General features: G+C 51.2%; 1 protein-coding gene across 1 annotated transcript; it reads right to left on the bottom strand.

Annotated features, from left to right (window-relative positions):
* Nucleotides 1-12,661: 12,661 nt before the first annotated feature.
* Nucleotides 12,662-19,097, bottom strand: skila (SKI-like proto-oncogene a; the record flags this gene model as incomplete). The annotated part of the gene is made up of 3 exons (XM_079750550.1): nt 19,043-19,097; nt 15,793-17,059; nt 12,662-12,675 (listed from the first exon to the last, which is right to left on the bottom strand). Exons 2-3 carry the CDS (start codon nt 16,904-16,906, stop codon nt 12,662-12,664), a joined length of 1,128 nt encoding a protein of 375 aa, XP_079606676.1. The 5' UTR covers nt 16,907-17,059; nt 19,043-19,097.
* Between the last annotated feature and the right edge of the window lie 1,003 nt (nt 19,098-20,100).

The raw sequence follows: 20,100 nt of genomic DNA, 5'->3' as shown, positions 1-20,100 counted from the left end.
CCCAATTGTGGTGACATCCAAAAATAATGAGCAACACGCCACTGTATCTCTACAAAACCAGTAAGCCTGTATGGGAAAATAAGGCAAATAAGGGGATAGTTGAATGGGTCTCCATTCAACTATCTCCTGGTGGAATCCATGAACAACTCAACACACACACACACACACACACACACAAAATCGCAGTAGACCTCCCACTCACCCAAGGCATACCACACCCACCTCACGTGTACAACCAAGATGGCAGCGATTTTCAACACGCAAACAATTGTTATTGGTTAAAGAAATGTGTCTCGGAAGATATTTTCAGTTATTGTGTTTGCTTTTATTATTCATGTAAGGGGAGAACCTTTATTTATAGCCACGGTTAACAGCCAGAGTGTTCTGCGTGCGCGTGTGTGTGTGTGCGTACACGCGCTAGGAGGGCTATAATATCTCGTGTAGCACACATGGTCGTACTTCAAGTGGGGATAGCTCTAGTTAATTATTAGGAGAACGGGCTACTTGAATGATAGCTCGTTGCACATCACGCTTACACCCCCACACGCAACATGAAACAGACAAGACCGACCGCAGCGGCCGAAGAACAACTCTTATCAGGATAAATACGAGGAGCTTGCATGCCGTGGTCTGACCTTTCAGCCCAGGGCACAGGACCGTGTGTTGGGAAACATTAGAGTCTGGAGGAGAAAAACACAAGAGCCTGCTGTGCCCCGTACACAAACACATAAAACACACGCACTAACTTTGGCCTCGAAAAGGATAGTCTCTCTCTCTCTCTCTCCCTCTCCCCCGGCGCGATGCCCCTTCCAATTCTTGCCTGAGTGGCAGTTAGTAGAAGAAGAGAAAAAGGAGGGCTGGCTTCCCCCCCCCCCCCCAACCCCCAGTCCTCTGAAGGAAGTAAACAACCTTTTTTTGGGTGCCTTTATAATTCTCTCCCAGACAGTTAGACAAGAGGAGGAGGAAGAGACACATGAATGCACGCAACACACACACACACACACACACACACACACACACACACACACACACGGTCACGCCCTGTCTGTTTTCTAGACCGCATCCTGTTCTGCTTTGGCTGGGGAGTTTGTCTAAAGTTCAGGCTGTAATCAGGACAGACAGACAGACCGATCGACCGACTTGCAGAACTACTTGCTGCAAGATCTGGCATGGGGCCAGGGCATTTTTCCCCTCTGTGTGTGACTATGACTTTTAAAAAAGGGATTTTATTATGTTTCTAATGAATGGTAAAAAGTTACAAATTCTTAAAACGTGGGTATAATTAATATCGAGAACATTATTATTTATTAACACAGACGCTGCCGGTTTACCAGATGTCCCTGTACGACAAAAAAAAATGCCAGTCAATGCTGTCAGTGCTGGTCCTTTATGTTCATAGCCCCACCACAGGCAAATACAGCCTTGTTACCTTAGAGCTGCTTTGTTCAAAAACAAAGACAGAGATAAGGCTAGTAAACATTGAAGTGTGTGCCCTTAGCGTATTGTGTTCTCTCTCTCTCTCTCTCTCTCTCTCTCTCTCTCTCTCTCTCTCTCTCTCTCTCTCTCTCTCTCTCTCTCTCTCTCTCTCTCTCTCTCTCTCTCTCGGTGAAGTTATGCGATTATGGGTGTGTGTACTTGCTGCGGATTGGTTTGGATTCTAAAGGCAGTTATGTGTCAGGTGTCCCTAGAATGGCTAACCCAAGACAGGGTCCCTAGGGGCGGGGGGGGGAACAGACAGATAGACAGGGGTGTGAACTGTACAGTTCCTAATGCCCACCTGCCCCCCCCCCTCCCCGCCCCCAAAAACACACACACAACACACGCACACACACTTGTATGGAGCGCCTTAATCCAATAAGCCAATTTTTCACAGAGCTTGGTTTGGAGAAGCACTCGACTTCAGCTCAACAAAAAATCTATAACAGCTAGCAAAGCTGTAATGCATGCCAAAACATAAAGAATTTTACAGGAACTCTCTCTCTGATTAACTCATCGCAATGAATTTGTGTGCGTCAGTGTGCGCAAGTGTGCGTCTGTGTGCGTGTGTTTCAGACCATTTACCAGGTGTGCTGCCACGGTCTGAATGGCAGACACAGAAATCTGTTTGTTTAATATCTGCAATAAAGCAACTCGTATTGTCCGTGTTTGCATTGTGTGGCAGCTGGTAGAGGCATCAAGGAGGAGAACAAAACACGAAAATGACCCACGTTATTCTCAAAGGTTTCAAAAGAAAACGACTTGACACGCAAGGCTGAATGTGCACTTTTACCTTGAGCGCGCAGTGTTGGAGTTTTGTTAACACAAGCCGCATAGGATGCAAATAAGGCGATGGTAGACGGCAGGATGGGCCAGACAGACAAACAACCAAACCAAGATAAACAGCGGGGCTGTAGGAAAAGCGCACGCAGAGAAACAGGCCTGACAACAAACAGAGGCGGGTGAGGAGACAAACACGTGACCTGATTGCTCCAACCCCTAGACCCCCACGCACTCACGCACGCACGCACACCTGTTCCTCCCGCTTTCCAAACAGACAAGGAACAGAGGCAGACAGGCTCACTGATAAGCATCAGCCAGAGAAGTGGAGCCACACACACACACACACACACACACACACACACACACACACAGAGATAAGGACGGGTTCACTCCCCACTCTCTTTGGCCCAAGGCCGCCCTTGGGCAAATTTTTGGGCCACATGGGCACTCAATGTCTAGACGGACTAGCACGGAGACAGACAGAAAGACACACAGAAACATTCTCTCTCTCTGTCTCACTCTCTGTCTCTCTCTCTCACAGCCTGCCAACGACATTTCAAGAGCCTCCCTCCTGGCTGGCACGGCAGTCAGTCGGCCATTTTACAAACTGACAAAAGTACGGCAGAGCCGCGGCGACCATGGTAACGGCACGCAGCCCGCCGTTGCGAACAGGAACAGGGGGGGGGGGGGGGTTCCAAAAGAAGGTTCCTGCGCCCAGCGATAAAATTGATAGCTTACGAATAAACCCCTCCAGACCATCTCCCTACACAAAGGCAGGGCGTGATGTAATGCCCCCCCCAGCATCGCAGATTTTAGGATGCCCATGTATGGGTTTTCCGTGCAATCTGTGACAACAAAACTTAAAGAGAGATCCCCTTTTCCGTTAGGAACGTTCCTTCATTGCTCTTTGAGTCTCCTCCCTTCGTTTATTATTTTTCTCCGTCTCTTATCCTATCCGTGTCGAATCGTGGCAGCGTCAGGTCTGAGGTTTAACTTACACGCCATTAAACAAAGACGCTTATAATAATTATAGCCTGATGGTTCGGACTGGCCCCCCACCACCACCTTAACCACTCTAACCATCTCTGCGCCACCAACACTATGATGCCACGTATAGGTCAGACAAGCCTCCATAATCGGCCATGCTGTACTCTATTATCGGCGGCTGTCACGGCAGCCATTATGTTATTTGTATGTATTTTTCCGTCTGACAGTCAGGGCAAAGGAATGCTGTACGGCTTGGGAAGCAGTGGCTCGCCATCAGGCCGTTGCCAGTAGTTACGGCACTGTGAACACAGCGTCTATTGAAACGTCCCCATAGCCCATGTCCCTCACGGGGTTTTGAGCAAAACAGTGCGTTTCGCAACCACTGGCGACACAGTGACCGCGTCGTGGTGTTTAGTCAGGTGGCCGTCTTCCCAAACACACACAAGCACACAGAAATACGAGTGTGTTTGCTGTGGCGTGGCGCCTATGTAAATCATTCATGTACAGGCACACACACACGCGCGCGCGCACGCAAACATGGACACACGCACACGCACCCACAAACACCGGAAGGAGGGAGAGGGACATGAAGACTGACATCCAGTAGGACTGTGATGCCCAGACCCATGTTTGCGGTTGTCCCCTTCGATGTCACAAGGTCAACTGCGAGACGGATACAAAAATAAAACAAAGTAACACACAGCCAAATTGATAAAGGGCATGACCTCAAAAACACTACGCTTTGTGTGCGACTTAAAACCACTGTTCTAATGTGGAGCCGCTAGCTCCTCAATTAGGCAGCACAGGGTCCTGCTAGCATGCCTTTGGAACGGATGGAGAGTGCATGGACACAGGAGAGAGAGAGAGAGAGAGAGAGAGAGAGAGAGAGAGAGAGAGAGAGAGAGAGAGAGAGAGAGAGAGAGAGAGAGAGAGAGAGAGAGAGAGAGAGAGGCAGTGAGAGAGACTGAAGGCAGAGCGTTGCTAAGCAGACTGAAAGCCCAGCGAGCCTGTGAGAGCCAGCTCTGCACCATTATGAGAGAAAGAGGAAAGAGGAACGGGGGGAAGGAGAGGAGCAAGGGAACATTAGAGGGACTGTAAACAGAGAATGAAACTGTATTAGAGATGGAGGGAGAGGGAGAGAAAGAGAGAGGCGGGGAGAGGGGCTCAGAGAGACAGAGCTGGAGCCGTTGAGTGATGGAGACCCTGCAGTCTTAACGCGTAATCGTACTGCTTCCAAAAAAGAAAAAGCGACAACCAAAGGCAGCCTAATGGTTGCCAACGGTGGCACCGGCGACTGAATGTTTGTGTTTTATCATTATAATATAATAGCTGTGTATCCTTTAAGCACACACGCCTGTGAAATTGAATTTTAGATATTGGGGTTAAGCTGTAGGAGGGGGGGGCTTCCCTCCGTATAAGCCTATTGGCTCCCGCATGTGATTGTATATCGACCGGCTGTTTGTTTACTTCTCCCTTCCTCTCCTCTGCTGTGGTATGGAACACTGCGGCAAGAAGTGGAAGGAAGAAGTCAATGATTGGTCACTCACCGCTGTCTGCAATGAGGCTGGGGGGAGGGACAGAGAGAGAGAGAGAGAGAGAGAGAGAGAGAGAGAGAGAGAGAGAGAGAGAGAGAGAGAGAGAGAGAGAGAGAGAGAGAGACAGAGAGCGTGGGAGAGAGAGCGAGAGTGAGACAGAGAGAGAGAGAGCGAGAGAGAGAGCGTGGGAGAGAGAGAAAGAGGATGGAGATGAGTGAGAGGGAAGATAGAAGAAGTCTACCTTGGATGCAGAGGTGGTGCGCACGCACGCACACACACACACACACACGCACACACGCACACACGCACACACACACACACACAAATGTCCACACGGGTCCTTCGGCAGCACTGCGGGGAGCTGCGGTCTCATCCATATTGGATGCCAGACCCTGTCAGAAACCGCTACTGGCGGAGTCTGCTTGGCCTCGCTACTCAGGGAGGTGGACCGAGTGTGTGTGTGTGTGTGTGTGTGTGTGTGTGTGTGTGTGTGTGTGTGTGTGTGTGTGTGTGTGTGTGTGGGTGTGTGTGTGTGTGTGGGGGGGAACTAGAGCGAATAACAGAGTTCGTCCTTCTCATTCATTTTGTGTACGGTGGGTGTATGTCCATGTTTCTCGGCTCATGGAAACAAGACGTGCACCCACCACTCTCCGTGTGGATCAGAAGGACCAGCTCTGTCTTACTCGCTCAGATTTCAGAGGGACAGAAAATAAATTGCAGCGCCTATTTAACCACTTATCTTCTGGTAATGGATAGGAGGAATCTAGTGGTAATCTATTTACAGCCCTGGCTACATTGTACGCTGTATCAAACGCAGTCTAGGCAGCGGCACCCCTTTGATTTGTTTTTCGACAGGAGGGGACGAACGTCGAGGAAGCCATCAGCGGCTCAATGGCAGCCGCTGTTCAGTACCCGACACCGGTGGTCGCATTGACAGGATAGGATACGGCCTGGTCCGACTGGGAACAGGCCTGCTGTTCAAACAGCACTGGCCATAGGATCCCCCAACACTGCTCCCCCACTTCCTGGCGAGAGCCCACCATGGTCCATTGGTATAACTATCTGAGCTCCAAGTGTACACACCTGGACAAAGATCATAGTGTGTGTGTGTGTGTGTGTGTGTGTGTGTGTGTGTGTGTGTGTGTGTGTGTGTGTGTGTGTGTGTGTGTGTGTGTGTGTGTGTGTGTGTGTCAGACCAGAGTGGGCGGCTGATAAATCTTCTCTCCCCCCCCCCCCCGACACCCTGGCGACAGAGAAGGTTGATGAAGAACAAGATAATGAGGGAAGAGCAGACGACAGCATCGACGCAGTCGCAGTGATTCACATCAGCAGATCAAAAGATGCTGGGGGGGGGGGGGGCAGGAACTGGGACCTAGCACTAGTAGAGTGTGTGTCTGTGTGTGTGTCATCATGTCTACCTACAGGTCATGCTGTAATTCCTGGAGGGATTCGCAATCACTCTGTGTGTGTGTGTGTGTGTGTGTGTGTGTGTGTGTGTGTGTGTGTGTGTGTGTGTGTGTGTGTTTCTGTGCGTTTCCTCTTTCAGTCGGATGTGATTCTGTGGTGTTTCTCGTAATGCTCGAGACAGGGCATGTCATAGTCTGGCACCTTGTGGGCTATTAGTGAGAACACGTAGGTAGAGAGAGATCACAGGAAATGTTGCTGTTTCCCCTGAACGACTCCCACCAAACTTAACAGGCCCAGTGGGCAGTTTACTAGACACAATACTTTTTGGAAAACACACAATGACGGCTGGTTCCCCTAATGGCCACCGGAACAGATAAATCGAGGTCTGCTTCCACGCAGCAGGGATCTTTTACTAGCGTCAAAGAAAATCCATCTGGACTTCAGTCAGCACCCACTATATATTTGCAGCAAAATGTCTTATTGACAATGAAAACCGGATTGTAAACAGCAGCAGGAGTTTGACTGGAATTGGTTAGAAACAACAAGAAAGTAACTAAATTGCAACATGTAAAAATGTCAATATAGGCATGCAACAGACACTTGCACAAAACTTATAACCTAACAAAACTAAAAACATTAGGTAATATACAGAACTGGCTGTAAGTAATGTGTTCGGACTGGAAGTCAATTACCTGAAGCGTTACTACTAAGGTATTAGAGGCAATGAGAACGGGATTTAACAGACTTAACCCCAGAGAGGGGAAGGCTCTAGGAGTGAACCACCATGTTTATGTACAATACCCCATTCTAACCCACCACACTGCTACACTGGACAAATGTTCCTGATGTTGACTGCCATAAGGCCCTAAGGTGCTACAATCCAAAATACAAATAAAACTTTGGAGAAAAAATTGTCGACAAATTGTGTTGTCGACAAGGAGAAACCTTGTGTCGACAACACAACTGTATCAGGGTTTATTCCATCTGGGGCAAATTGGGGGCTGAAACCCTTGTGGTCTACACAGGACAGCTGGACTTCCATAGAACGGGGGCCTCACCAGAGGGGCCCGGGGCCGGAGCGTGCCAAGGCTATTGGGAACAGGGCTGCCAGGGACCCCTGGGGAGAACGTTCAAACATGGCCATGTAACATCCGCTTTATTCTCGCTTGGCTTTCATTCTCCCCCCGTCTCCTCCACGGTGCACCGTGAAATCCTCCTGTTGTCACAGTCCATGGATTCATGGACTGGCCGTCTTTTGTTCCTCCTGGAACTAATCGCCAGGCAAACCGTCGCCCACACCACCGATACCCCGGCCTCTCCCTGCCTCCCTCCCACCAGCCTGCTCCTCCTCCTCCTCCTCCTCTGTACTTCATCACTGGAACGGTCTCCCCCGACCAATTAAAACTTGCCTGGTGTGTCTCACTCCTTGTTTGTTTGCGACGTTGAGGTATTGGGGAACCATCGTTATTACAACTGTCGCTTTGCCAGGGAGGCTCCCTTTGAATGCCAGTGTCTGTATTATATGAAAGGCCCGGCGAGGAAGTGATTTTACTGGATTTCGCGTCATTATTGTGGTCTGTCTTCCCCTGCTGCTGCGTAGCTTCTGCCGGGCGGCGATGAACGGGGGTTTGAACTAGCGCGGCGTTGAGGGGGCCGGTTGTTGGTTCGACAGGCGTTTGATGATAATACAACAAAAAAGGTGAGGCCGCTGCCGCGTGCACGGCTAGCGGCGCAGGTAATAAGCCCGCCCGGCCCCGGCTCGCCATTCCTGCCACAGCGTGTCTGTGGCAGGGGCCGCTTTCATCCGGTCTGATACTCGGCCCCCGAGGTTAAAGAAACCCCTATTCTCCCTGGTTCCGCGTCATTAGCCGTAACGATTAGAAACGAGAGAAAGACGTAGAGAGAGGAAGAAATCGGGGCCGATACGACCGCTTAATCACACGGCCCCGACAGCGTGGCCGTCGTATGGAAATGACAAGCCATTACGGGGGCACGTGGATAAATTAGCGGCAAAGTGGAGGAATGGGGATTCCTTCCTTGACTCGTGTGGCCCAGCCGCTTTCACCGCCTGTGTTTGCATCATCCATAATAGATCAGTGTGGCGGCTGAGCTTAATGCCTCGTGGATGGCCCACTGGGACGTGGGACACGCCTTTGATATTCTGTGTTTATCTGCCTGTCTGGGAGACTGGGGACCATGAGAGAATATAAGAGAGTGAGTGTGCGCCCGTGTGTGTGTGTGTGCGCGCGCGCGTGTGTGTGTGTGTCTGCTTGTGTGCGTGTGCATAGTCTATGGAAAACTCTGTTGTTGCTGGATCTCTCCATTTATATCTCCATTAATCACCGCTCCCATCGGGCGAGCACCACGGGGGAGACTTTCAAATGCAAAATGCATTCCCCCCCTGCTCGCATGCACAGAGCAGGGGGGGGAATACAAAGGAATACACACAGACACAGACACGCGCAAAAATACATTTCAACCCTTCCATCTGGGTCTCTCTATCAAGATGGAGAAAGAGCAGTGGCAGTCTCTAAAGGGTTTATATCTGCTTCTCGGTCCCCCTACATAAAAAGCTCAACCCTTGGAGACTGGCCATTCGACTCTCAATCTCACCAGCAGGTCAATAAATTAAAAGCACAGACCATTATTATTATGGTCTGTCACGGTACACAATAAAAAGGCCCAATCATAATCTCATCTTTTTTTTCCGTTGGACTTTCTCCAGTTCAAAGCCGGCCCTGTTTCTCTCTGCCATCATCCAGTCCGTCTCAGTCTAGTTTCCCCTCTGCCGCGACAAACTGGACCGCAGCCTTGGGGCCCGGAGAGGTGGCCAGGGAGCCTCAGACAAGCAAACAGGGCCATGGCTGTGGCTGCGTTTTGTAAAACTGCCCCCAGAGGCTGGTTAAAGTAGGGTGGCTAAGGCCGGTTTGGCGAGGTAGAGTCGAGAGGAGGGAGGCGGAGGAGTTGGGGCTGGGGGGGGGGGGGGGGTAAGGAAAGTGGCAGGGCCAGCTTTGTTTAGTCTACGCGTCTGCCGGCAGACGTGGCAGAGGCTACGGTGCTGTATCTGGGCAGGCCCTATCTCGCTGCTATTGCTGCCGCTGCCGCTGCCGTGGCTGCCACCGCCTTCGCTACAGCAAGCACGTCAGTCCCCTCTGCGCAATATTATCTCGCCTCGCCTGCCAGCTTGGAAAAAAAAAAGGTGAGCCCGGTCAAAGACAGCGGCGTCGGACAATCCCGGGGTCCACGAAGTCACGACACGGTTCTGCTCACGCCAGTTGTTTGCAAACGTTGTTTGTCGTGTGGCGCTCGCGATTAAGCACGTTCAGGACTTTATGAACAAGGAAACGATTGCGGAAGAACGTGCCGGATGGCTAAGACAATATATTTGGAGCCGAACCCGTTTGTGGGTTATCTTAACTGTTGTGTTGGCTGCCCTGACAAATGTTTGTAAGACAGGCTTCTTGGAGTGAGACGTCGGTTTGTGGCAAACAGCCTTCAGGGCCAGAGAATGAGGCTTCAACCAAATAATGTTCCTTATGTTCTAAAACAGCTGTTGAGCGGGCACCTGTTAGTCTCCGCAATAACCTTGTGTAATGTGGTATGCGGGACGACCTCGCCAGTGGGAAGCTCATTCCTTAGTATCGCTTAATACTGATTACTGGTTATGCAAGTCCATTCAATCATCATCTAGCTGGTAAACACTGTCCTCAACCACTGTCACTTGGAAAGCGACGTTGGCTTTCGGAATCACACAGGGCCGGCTCACCAATGCATAAACCCAACCATCGCTTTGTCGGAGCTACTGCTGATACTGGAGCTGACCTGACGGACACATACCAGAGAGGCCCATGCTAAGCCCCGCCCACTAGAAGGGGGCCCATGTAGCCCCGTACAACAGGCAGTGCAGTGAGGGACAAGGCACCGCCTTTGTGCATTGGAGGGGCCGAGCTGGCCCCCGCGGCAGGCCCAGCTACATACGCGTGTGTTCAGGAAATTATAAAGTAAAGGGGGGGGGGGGGGGGGGAATCCAGGCACTGCTGTCGTTTTCGGTTTCCACGAAAAGGAGAGGAGAAAAAATAAATGCCAACTGATACGTGGCTGAAATGCCATGATTGAAAAAGGGGGTGGGTCGGGCCGAGGGACGGAGCCGAGCGAGCCGTCTGGGGTGAACCGCACAGCAGGTGGCGCGTGATTGGACGAGCTGGAGCGGTGACAGACTACCATGTTGAGGCTCGTCATGGTCGTATAAGGTTCAAACCGTTTACATTGTCTTATTACTCAGGAGAAGTAAAGGTTGGGGGGGGGATGGAGACAATCTTTGCACGACGAGGTGGAATTACACCCGAATGAGATAACAGTCAAATGGAAAGAGAAAGAAATGGGTGCTGACTGAGGGAGTGGGACAACTGCAGGAGTTCACTGTCCTTACCTGAACTTCTCCCCATGAGCCCTCCCCATCAAGCCAATGGGACATCTCTGAGGACTGGGGGAGGGAGGGAGGGAGGGTGGGAGGGGGCGTGTTCTGCGGCCGGCCTTTGCACCATGTTTCGTCTGTGGCCTTGGCTGGAGGACTGAGCCGGGGGAAGGCGACAGTGGGGAGCGGGGGGGAGGGGGTTAACTTGGGAGACTGGTGCACATGTCTGAGAGACCCATCTTGCGTAACGGTGGAGAGGCCCCCTAGGTTGTGCAATTTCCCCCAGCTCTCTCTCTCTCTCTCTCTCTCTCTCTCTCTCTCTCTCTCTCTCTCTCTCTCTCTCCGGTCCACCGCCGATCTCAAACGACAGACAGGCCACATCCATCAAGGCTGGGAGACTCGATCGATCGGCGATAGCATTGCTCTCGTCTCGCCACCCGTCGCAAACTCACGCACACAGAGATACACATCGGCACACACACTCACTCGCACACAGACACAGACACACAGACACACACACGCACAGACAGACAGAGCGTGCACGTACGCGCCCTGCCGGGCTGCCTCCTGCTTATGTAACCATCGACTTATCGACTAATTCGACTGCTTACTTTGTTACTGTCCACTAATTGGGGACTCCCCAGGGAGAGGCATGGAAGCAGCCGGGGTGGAGCTGGGATGGACTGACTGTTTAAAGACGCACATGAGGGAGCAGCGGGGGATTGGTCTGAGCTGACAGTGGCAGACGGTTCAAAGGGATGGGTAACGAGGGGCCGTTAAACATAACACATAAAGACTTTACTCTAGGGCCACGATGCACCAGGGACACGGAACCAGTGAGAGACGGAGAAGAAGCGGGGGTGGAGGGTAGGGGGGTGGGTGGAAGGCAGATCAGGAGACTGGATTGAAACAGAAAGAGAATGCAGAAATAAATCTAACAAACAGGGCGCGAACCCAATCACTTCAAGCCAGGGGTGAACCACAGCCAGCCAGACAAGAAAGCAGAGTCAGTCAGTCAGTCAGTCAGCCTGTCAGCATGTCTGCCAGCCCGCCAGCCAGACAGTGCAGCTGTGGCGGGTCTGTGGTGGCGATGAAGTCACTGGTTTCCAAATAGTGGATAGAGGAAGCCAGCGCGCAGCAGCTGTCTGCTGTCTGCACCACAGCCACCACTCTTGCCCGGCCGCCGGAGCCAGACAACAGGAAGGCCTGTTTTGGTTCGTCTGACACGCTTGATGTCGCGCCAAGACAACACAACAGGCAGGGCAACAACAAACTCGCTACACAACAGCGGCGGCGCCAGGACCGCCTGGGGCAGCTGGAGTTTGCAACCATGAGTATCGTGGTAGTAGACTTACTTAAAGTGAAGTGGTATGACAATTGTTCTGTAGATCGAGTTACAGTTTTTTTTGTTCACTATTAATTATAGGATGAGCTGCCGTTGCGCTCCGGCCGTTAATTGTGCGTGTGCATTGGGCACGGCTTGTTTATGCAGAGAGGAGGCCGTTGTGTTGTCGAGCCAAGCGGGTTTCTGTTCGACCCGGCAACACCTGGGGGTACAGTTGGATCGCACAGCTGTAATCACAGCTGTAGTCAGATAATAATCAACTGCCACTTTGGCGGCCGGTTGTAAAATGACGCGTCTGCGTCATGGCTGATGAAAGACCACATAAACGTTCCACCACGTTCTTTAAAAAACTGAAAAACACCAGATGAATGCCCCCCCAGCCTGACAAGTATTCGTCAATGTCGATGAAGCTTGTTCAATTCCCGTCATCGGTTATAAAATAAAGAGGAAGGGATCGCGTCGACAGACAGCACCAGTAGGCCAGTTCACGCCTAAAACACCGAATAAACTTATTCCGTTTTTTTTTTTTGTGTGTGTGTGTGTCTGTTCGTGTATCTGTGTGTGTGTGTGGGTGGGTGGGTGGAGGAGGGGGTGGGGCAAGTTCTTCTCGGGTAAGGGTTATGAGCGCTGGAAGATGGGAGGCATGGCCATATGGGCCCTGACGGTGTCCTATGTCTAACACGCTCTGTTTAGACTGGAGGGAATGGAGGGCGGCTAGGTAGCAGCGCCTGGGGGCACAAAGAGCCTTTTATAGGGGCCGCCAGAGACAGAGACATGGGGGGGAGAAAGAGAGAGAGAGAGAGAGAGAGAGAGCGAGAGACACCAAGAGAAAGTGAGAAAGAAAGAGACAGACAGAGTGTTTGGACACACACTCCAAAAAAGGAAGTGCCCACGGGGTAGCGCTCGAGGAATAGAGTTGATAGGAAACATCCGGAAGGGATTTTTATTATTTCATTTTTCCTCAATGTACTCTTAACACTTAATCTTATTTGTCGACCCACCCAGGGAGTCCTCTGTGGCAGTGTGGGTATCACGACTTGTTTTAATAGAAAAGAGTGGGCTTGCAAGTGTCTGGGTATGGTCAGCAAAGAGGGTCTCAAGTCGACGGTTAAACCGACCCACACACAAACGCACATGCTTACACACACACACACAAACACACTGCTTCCTTTTCGAGGTTGGTCTGCCCGGCTGCCTGGCTGGCCTTTCTCTGACACTCAGCGAGGATGTGGAAAGGGTGACTCACTGTACTGCAGCTGTGACTGGACACTGGGAGTCTGGAGGATGTTCAGGAAGGGGGCTGAGCAGGGGGGTTGGAGGTGGGTCTCTAGCTCCCCACTGGTAATGCCTGTTAGGCAGGCCTGGGTGGGGAGATAGGGAGTGTGGGGGGGGGTAACCTCGTTGTCTGGCTAACGACCTTTGTCACAAACTGTCACTCTTCCGCCCGACGAGATGAACGGGAGTAGTGGTGTGAAGAGTGACCAGCTTCCTCTGATGTCGTGGGGGGGGGGTAGTCAATTCCAAGAACACGGGAAATTGAAAAGACCAACGTGTTCCCCGGTGTGTACCGACGGATTCACCTCTGCCCTGGAGCTGTTCCACGTGTGATGAAACGAGCAACACTTACAATGAAACACCCATCCACCCCACCCACCCACACACACACACACACACACACTCTCCAGACTGAATGAACACCTGAGAGGCTGTTGAGAAAGAAGCGGCGGATGTGTCAGACGGAGATAGACAAGCATGTGTCATCTGAGCCTCCGGTGAGTCTGGGAGGACGCGCCGCGTTCCCGCCGAGAAGGCAGGCGCTCGCCGCGCACACGCACACAGACCGAAACGGGGCGACGGCGGAGTCATCCGCCCCCCCCCCCCCCCCCCCCCCCCGGGTGCCCACCCGTGCACGCTCATTGTACCGGCCCTGTGAATGCGGGCCTGTGAAGCACGTCCAGGCTGTAATTGTGATGAAAGGGCCACGTAAATAATCCTGACCGGTTTAAGTAATGCCTGCGTGTCGGAGCCAGGACCTAACCATGGACTGCTTTGTGTGGATGCGTGCGTGTGCACGGGAGCGAGTGCTTTCAGATCCGTCTGAGACAAGTGGACCTTCAGCCAAACTAGGAGGAGGACAGGGAGAAGGCAGGAATGCGGTCTCGGCGCTAGACGAGACAGCAGACGGTATTTCCGGCACACTCACACCAAGTTAAACACACTGGGGGGGGGGGGGAGGGGGAGGGAGTGAGTCTCTCAGAATGTGAGGGGCGGCCAACGGTGCTGCTGCACGTACGCTCCCTAGCACACCTGCAAGCCTCTATAAATACACACCGCCGAGCCCAAGTGCCTTCCACATGGCAAGCCATAAAAGCCTTCCCTTCAGTTGTTCTGTTCAAGATGGCACACACCTAAATCTCCCGGAAGTAATTGGGATTTTATTTCTGCCGCGATTGTTAAGGCTTTTAATTGTTTTTTTAAATACATTTAAATGGGCTGGTGATAACCAAAGTCGCTGTGGGGCAGGGGCATGTGAAATGAAGAGAAATAAAATGGGCCCTGATTTGACCACGCCAGGGAGCTGTGGTCAGGGGGGGGGGGCAGCCCAGTCAAGGGCTGGGAAACCATCCAGAGCTTTTCAATAGGACACTAATCTTTGCGTGGCTTTGAGATACACATGGACACGTTTCACCTCATAAAAACATCCTTAAGCAAACATAACAAAGAAATAAAGATTGTTTCTGATCCCACCTAGGCGATAGCTTTTAAAAGATATAGCTGGCCGCTGGAAAGGAAATAATAAAACCATTGCTTATTGGGCTAGCAGATCAAGTGGGTCATAATCCAAATTGCTTCAATTGCTGTGGCTAGCCAAGTGGCTCCCGGCTGGGGCCAATATGTCAAGAAGTGTTCCTATGCATGTAAGAGGTCGTCTACTGCTCACCCTCTACATGAACCCAGTGTGTCTCTGAGACTACGCACGTCCAAACTCAAGCGTATAAACAAAAATCGGTTTTGAATATGCTCATATGGGGAGGCATTTAAAAGTCACTAATGGGACATGGTCAAAATAGATAACCACAGTGGAATGAAGGAGGTCCCAGCTGTTCTAATGGCCTTTTGTTCAATGACATTATGGGGTGACCTCTAGGTGATCCACAGGGACAAATGATGCACTTCCCCCTTAAGCTGCGGCAGCTGACCTAACCCTATAAGACTTGGCCGGAGCAGACGAGACATATGTCACCACCTGGTCTAGGCATCTCTCTCTCACACACACACACACACACACACACACACACACACACACACACACACACACACACACACACACACACACACACACACACACACACACACACACACACACACACACACACACACACCACGTCTTTAATTTTGCAGCTGCAGGGTTAAACACCGACCCGGTTCTATCCAGAGAAAAAACACTACCACACAGAACATCAAGGGGCCGGCATGGAGTGCATCCAATCGCAGTACCCCACCATTACGGTGGGCAGCTAAGCTCAGCCTGCCAGACAACACACCGCAGCGAGGATGATGATGATGATGTTGATGATAATGATGAATGATGAATGACAAAGCGGTGTTGCATGGGGCCACAGCGGAGACACAGCTGGAAAAACAACTGGTATCACCTCGAAAGGAGGGCCCTTGCTGTGACGAATGACAATGGGCATGAATGACAAAGACGCACCCGCGAGTCAAAACAGGGTCGCACCGAGAAGACAAAACACAACGGCAAACAGTGGTGTCATGAGAAAAAGAGAGAGAGAGAGAGAGAGAGAGAGAGAGAGAGAGAGAGAGAAAATAAAACAGTGGGTCACTCACTTTGTCTAGCGACCTCTTGAGCTGGTAGTGGAACTTCTCCTTGACCTCGTCCAGCAGCTCCTTCAGCCGGGTCTCCTCCGGCGTGCCCTCGTACTTCCGGGCCAGCTGCAGGTAGCAGGGCCACTTGGCCGAGTCGAAGCCCCAGTGGCAGGTCCTCTTGTCGGGGGACTTGTGCGAGTGCATGACGAACTTCTGCGGCGAGAAGAGCAACTGGCACTCCACGCACTGGACGCACGGCGCCTCCGGCTGCGTGTAGAACTGGGGCACAAACAGGCCCTGGCACTTCCCCAGGCACTGGTGCTCCACCTGGAAGCTGGCCTCGCTCTCCGCCAGCAGGCCCGGCGCCGGCAGCTTGGTGGCGGGGTCGCTGGGAAGGGCGGCGCCCGGGCGGAGCAGGGCGTTGCACAGCCGCTGCGCGTCCGTCAGGGTGATGAGGCCGCAGGACGGCGCGTTGAAGGGCAGGATACCCAGCACCTTGAGGATGTGCAACTGCTCGCCGTCGCAGCGGGAACAGTACACGTACAGCTCGTCGCACACGGCGTTGATCTGCTGCAGCGAGAAGTCGCGCAGCACCGAGTTGAGCACCTGGGGCAGACACAGCCGCTTCTCCCCGCCCACGGCGAAGCAGGAGATGGACTCTCCCTCCAGCAGGGAGTGGGTGAGCTCCGTGGAGCTGTCGCAGGGAACCAGCAGGGGGCCCCCTCCTAGCACGGGAGGGGACGGCAGCGGGGGCATGCCGTTGGGGGAGGGCTCTGGACCGCTGCGGGCCGAGAAGGCGGCCGGGCCCCCCAGGGAGCTCTGGCTGCTGAGGGTGAACTGGGCCAGTGTGTGCTTGAGCCCCGGGCTCAGATCCAGAGCTTTGGCTGAGCCGGAGCAGTGCAGCTCGCCCCGGCCCTCTGCGTCGATTTCCAAGTCCTCTGGCTGCTCCCGCTTCACCTTAGGGGTCCTGGGAAGGGCCTCCAAGCTCCGGCGCTTGAGGTTGATCTCCGCAATTACCCGCTTCTTGATGGGCGCGTCTTCCAGACGCTCCCGGTACAGACGTTTCATGTTGCCCTTAAAGGAGGTCAAGTCTTTGAAAGGGGTTTTCAAACTGGTTTGGGTACTGGCCATGTCTATGTTGGGTTTATTGTTCTTTCTTTCGAGTTAGCCCGGTTCTCGTAATCCCTTTTGAGTTCTCTCCTAATCTTTTTTTAAATTATACAAATCTCCTGGTATTCAGACGCATACATGTTGGTGATCGAACGATTCAGTGTATTTACTCTGCTTCCTGGAAAGGAAAAACAAATAAATTGTTAGAAACATATATTTGTAATGGAACCAAAAGAACACTGTATAATTAACACATTGGAAATGTTGAATTAAAAAAAAAGTCATGGACCGTGTTATATCCAAACGGCGCAAAACAGTTTTATTGTCTGTTCCGTTAGTTGGGGGTTGGAGCTCCGAATAAGTGTTTGCAAGCCAAATGGCAATTACCATATTGACACAAACAGTAGGTTTTCAGCACTTGCAATTGAACCCTGGGGGGAATTCGCATCCTGGTTTTCACCAGGAGTAGTGAAACAGCATTTCCAACACTAAGTGCGAGTTTTAACAAGCAATACTGTAGTAGACCACAGCTAAATGCTCCTAGCCACCCACTCTGTTCCATTCCATTGCATGCTACTTGTTACCATTCTGACACAAGCGGCTCGGAACATTATTACTTTGCATTTGAAAGTGCCCTTCCCGACCATTGTGTTACCCCCAGGTTGCTTACCACACGCTGACCCCATCAACTGCGCCAAGAACAATTGATAAAACGGTAACTGTTCTCATTCATGACCGACGTGCTCAGCATAATCAGTCAATACACTACCGTTGTGTTTCAGTGCTAGAAGATATATTTCAGCTTTACTGCCTCTACAATAATAACTGATTAATACACGTAACTCCAAATGTAACACATCTAGCTGATAATGGCTGCTACTGCAGTACGGCATCAAGAGAGTAGATTGGAAGCTTATTAGCGAGACGTGTTCGGAGGAAGCCACATCCACCTTTTAATATTATTATTGGTCTACAATAAAATGATCAGATTTCTGAATACAAGCCAGACAGACGGCTGGTACGCGTTACTGTGTTTGTGGAAATCTATTTTTAAAAGGATTTCAATAGATTTGGTTTCCAAACGACAGCGCCGCCTGAATTTCAATCAAACATTCAGCACGCAATTGTATTACACCGTTATAACTAAACAGCATCACAAATGTACCTACAAACACAATCAACCACACAGCAAATAGCCAAAGAAAAAGCCGTAATTTCGCCATTGTCGGCGTTGCTGTGTGCAAAGTGGGCTTCACCTTTCGGGATTCCAATGTTTCTAAACCACCACCGACCAAATCTCACAATTTCAACGCAGTGGGTTTGTGTCTTGAAACAACCGGCCGTCAAAAAAAAACAACTCATATAGTCTGTCACCAATCGCTTATATTATGAAAAGAGCTTCTCCTTCGAAACGGGCTGCAAGGACACCGCGGACAGCCTGCCTCCACTACAAGCTCCCCCACCTCCCTCCGTTCCCTGCCTTGCGTCTGCAGACTGTACTTCGCCTCCTGTGGCTCCTCGCCACGACGGCAGCGGTATGCAGACAGCGCTGATAATGACATTCGCTGTCTACAGTCTGCCCCGGGAAGGCACCTCGGTCGAGACGACGTTACACACAAACACAACGCTGCTATACGGTCTCGTTGTTTACAATGGCACGCATACGTGTGGTCGGCGTTTGTGAATGTACCGGGGGTGTTAAATCCACGCTATACCACATACAGCGCAAGAGCGGCGAGGACCAAACCCGTTGGCTGGAATTACAATTAAATATTTTTAATTATTTTGTAATATATTTATGAATTCTGACGCCTCGTACACACATAGAGATTCAGTAGAAGGTAAAACCGACTGGTTGTGTTTTTTTAGCGTTTAGCATCGCTGATATGTATAAATAAATCTATATTTTCGGGGGAAGGGGGTATCGCGGAATATCCCGTAGTAGAGGCTAGCGGTTAGCTAGCTCGGCTAACAGCTACCCCCACCGCCAAAGCGTAGCGGCTTAACCGATAAACTGGGGCTTACTCGCTCCACTCTGTGCTCCCGTTCGCTGCGGCAAAAACGCCGACAATCATCCCTCAATCGGTGTAACACGTATCCGATAGCCCACGGCAACATCATCCATTAAAAACATGACACGGTTCTCGTTGTAAACACTTGCCTGAACGCGATCTCCCGTCCACACCCGTCCGAGTCTTCTCCGTACTGAGGGGCTGGTCGACCTGTGTCAACAAGATGCAGCTAGAAGCACCACTACAGCCCGGCAACGTCACTGCACGAGCTCACAGGGTACGTCACCCGACCGACGGAAACTATGCGGGGGTGTCTGTCTGTCTATCTGTCTGGCAGACTGGCAGTCTGGGGTTTGTATTCAACCGCGCGGAGGGAGGGAGGAAGAATCGAAAGGTGTGCATGTTTTTCGTTCTTTTCTTTGCGTTTGGTGAGATGAGTGGACATGTCGTCTGACAAGAATGTTGCCGTTGTAGTATTAAGACTACCTTTGTGAGGATGACAATTGTCTGTGCGGAAAAAAACATTTGAAAACTGTTTTTCTCTGCTTTGGAAAAAAAGAATACCACTGAACAAATTCTTATTTTATTATGTCATTTTATTATTCTTTTTTTGTATAAAAACAATCGGCCGTAGTTTTAGACAAATTTAAACAAAATAGATGTAATGCCAGGTGTATAAAAGCATAGGCTAATATGTAGGTTACGATGCTATGAGAAAACAAAAAATAAACACATTTGGGCAAAAGGCTGTTTGTGGTGGTCATTTCACAATGCTACCTTCCCCCACACTTCTTTATGGGCTGTCTGGAGAAGGTCAAGAGGTCAGCGTGGCTATTCTACTCCAGTGATGATGGAAGATAGGTTTTATTGATAGGTGTGGATACCTTGGACGATTTTCTCTTCATTGAAAATCCACCTCATTTTAGATGTTGAAGTGAAGTGAAGACATGCGCTTCGTTTTAAGTCGAACGGGGCTCTGTTGTTTTTTTCATCGGGAGCACAACCTGGCCTGGCTGTGATGACCCGAACGTGATGTCACAGGTCCGCGAGAGCAAAGGGGCTCCGATAAAGCTTTGATAAACAACACAGTCAAGCCTTTTCAACACTGCCCCCCAACCCCTCGCTCTCCCCCACACCACACGACACGACACACACATACAAACTCTCTCTCTCTCTCTCTCTCTCTCTCTCTCTCTCTCTCTC

This window comes from Pollachius pollachius (genome assembly GCF_949987615.1).
Source record: "Pollachius pollachius genome assembly, chromosome: 14".
In the NCBI taxonomy this organism is placed as follows: Eukaryota; Metazoa; Chordata; class Actinopteri; order Gadiformes; family Gadidae; genus Pollachius; species Pollachius pollachius.
This window is presented reverse-complemented; position numbering and strand designations above follow the sequence as displayed.